At 43.0% G+C, this 2,012-nt stretch overlaps 1 protein-coding gene across 1 annotated transcript in view; it reads right to left on the reverse strand.

Moving 5' to 3' along the window:
* The window catches only part of st6galnac3 (ST6 (alpha-N-acetyl-neuraminyl-2,3-beta-galactosyl-1,3)-N-acetylgalactosaminide alpha-2,6-sialyltransferase 3), an 88,731-nt gene that overhangs the window by 6,572 nt on the left and 80,147 nt on the right, over positions 1 to 2,012 (reverse strand). The window contains exon 4 of the mRNA XM_014013033.1: positions 1,598 to 1,705. Within this exon, the coding sequence (XP_013868487.1) occupies positions 1,598 to 1,705 (108 nt within the window). The remainder of the gene's footprint in view (positions 1 to 1,597; positions 1,706 to 2,012) is intronic.

Consider the following 2,012-nt stretch of genomic DNA (forward strand, 5'->3'; position numbering starts at 1 on the left):
TACCATACCATACCATGTACCATACCATACCATACACTGTACCATACCATACCATACCATGTACTGTACCATACTATACCATACTCTATACCAGACCATACCGAACCATACCATACTGTGCTATACCATACTGTAACATACTGTACTGTACAATATTATAACATAATGTATCATACCATATCAAACCATATCATACCTTATCATGCCCTACCATCCCATCCCATATCAAACCAAACAGTCTTTACTACAAAGCATTTAAAAAAACAGCAACAGGTCAGGCCAGAGTGCTGTACAACAAAACAAGCAAACACAAGACAAATAATAAAATTCATAAACCTACTGAAKTAAAAATAAGCACCTATTTAAAACAAACAGATAACTACCTAATRACTAAATAAATAAATTAATAAAAGCACAATGAGGTTAAATTCTTCCCACACTAGGTTGAAGGCCAGGGAGTCAAAGWGTATTTAGATGGAGGTTTAAAAACAGCGAGTAAAGCAGCCTGCCAGTGCCAGACCACTTTAGAGTTTTGGACCTGCAACAGRAATGAGCTCTGAGCTCACATCGCTGCCTCAGAACATTTCAAAGCACCTGATCTGCTGACCTCAGAGAGCGCTGCGGTGCACACCTMCATCTAATGAACCCAATTTTAAACGGCCGTAGGTCAACTGACTCTGAGAAGTAATCTTTGGATGTCCATCAAAAACTGATTAACTTTAGGAGTCATCCCAAGTTAAAACACCTGCTTCAGCTAATCAACATTAGCATGACTGTAACTCAGTCAGTCTTACAGCTGGATGTGGTAGTAGCTGAGAGTCATCCTCCTGATATACTCCTCTGAGCTCTAACAGACTCACATTGCATGACTCTTCTCCACATTAAGATGATTTTAGATTGTTAATTTGAAAGGTGGTGGTTGTTCAATGTAAATTCAGACATTTTGTTAAAYGCAGCTCGAGTCTCGTAGAGTTTGGAGGGACATCAATGAGGCGCAGACAAAAGAGAGAAAGACCTGTCCCCTAACTGCCTCRCAAAACCACAAAAATCCTTTGTTCTGCTTGAATCGTTCCTCGGCTCTGCGGCGGCGCTCACACCGCTGTGCACGGTAGATGAAAGTCTGGACTTTCAGCACGCATTAGATAACCGTGTTTGATTCAGGGGATCGACGCAGTTCAGGTGGAGGAGATGAGYTCACGGAGAGTGCGAAGCCCCGAGACCGGAGCAACAACATGTTTGTTTGTTATCCCTCCTACGGCCTCGTGGTCTGATCGCTCACCCAGGAGTCAGAGAGGAGAACGACGGGCCCACATGCAGCAGACTCAGAGCAGAGGGAGAATTTGATACCACAACAGAGATACTGCTGGGTATTCAGAGCAGAAAGAGATAATAGTATTCACAGCACAAAAAAAAACCACAATATGGATTTCAGGCATTAAACCCAAATGGAGGCATTGGGAATGTAGCGGGGCAGTCTGCAGCTCAGCCTGTGATTACACAGCGGTGCAGCGAAAGTGATTTTTTTTCCTTTTTTTAAGACTGGGGGCATTTTTCATCGGAGCACACAGAGAGGGTGGTGTAATAGTTTTTGTCTTACTTGCAGTAGGTGTCGTTTATCATGCCGTAGATGTGGATCTCTTTGCACATGTCCATGGCGAGGATGAGCGTGAACCAGCCGGTGCTCAGGTAGGAGCCGGACTGAATCCTGCAAACACAAATCACACGTCTTAGTTAGCATAATGTTCATGTGCATTAAAATATTCATTCCTAATTAGCATTTACAGAATTCCACTGGTGTTTCTGCGACCTTTTGCGCTCCCTGCTCCTGGGCGCTTGTTTTACAGCTGATCTTTATGCTCCAGATCTGACCCTCGGGACTGAATTTAAATTTMAATGTGCAGCAGGAACTAGGCCTGTCACGATAACAAATGTTKCTGGACGATAAGTTGYCTCAGAATTTATCGCGATAAAYGATAACATTGTTCGGGGACCATTTTAAATGAATAAACTTC

Source organism: Austrofundulus limnaeus, unplaced genomic scaffold (genome assembly GCF_001266775.1).
Source record: "Austrofundulus limnaeus strain Quisiro unplaced genomic scaffold, Austrofundulus_limnaeus-1.0 Scaffold97, whole genome shotgun sequence".
Lineage (NCBI taxonomy): Eukaryota > Metazoa > Chordata > Actinopteri > Cyprinodontiformes > Rivulidae > Austrofundulus > Austrofundulus limnaeus.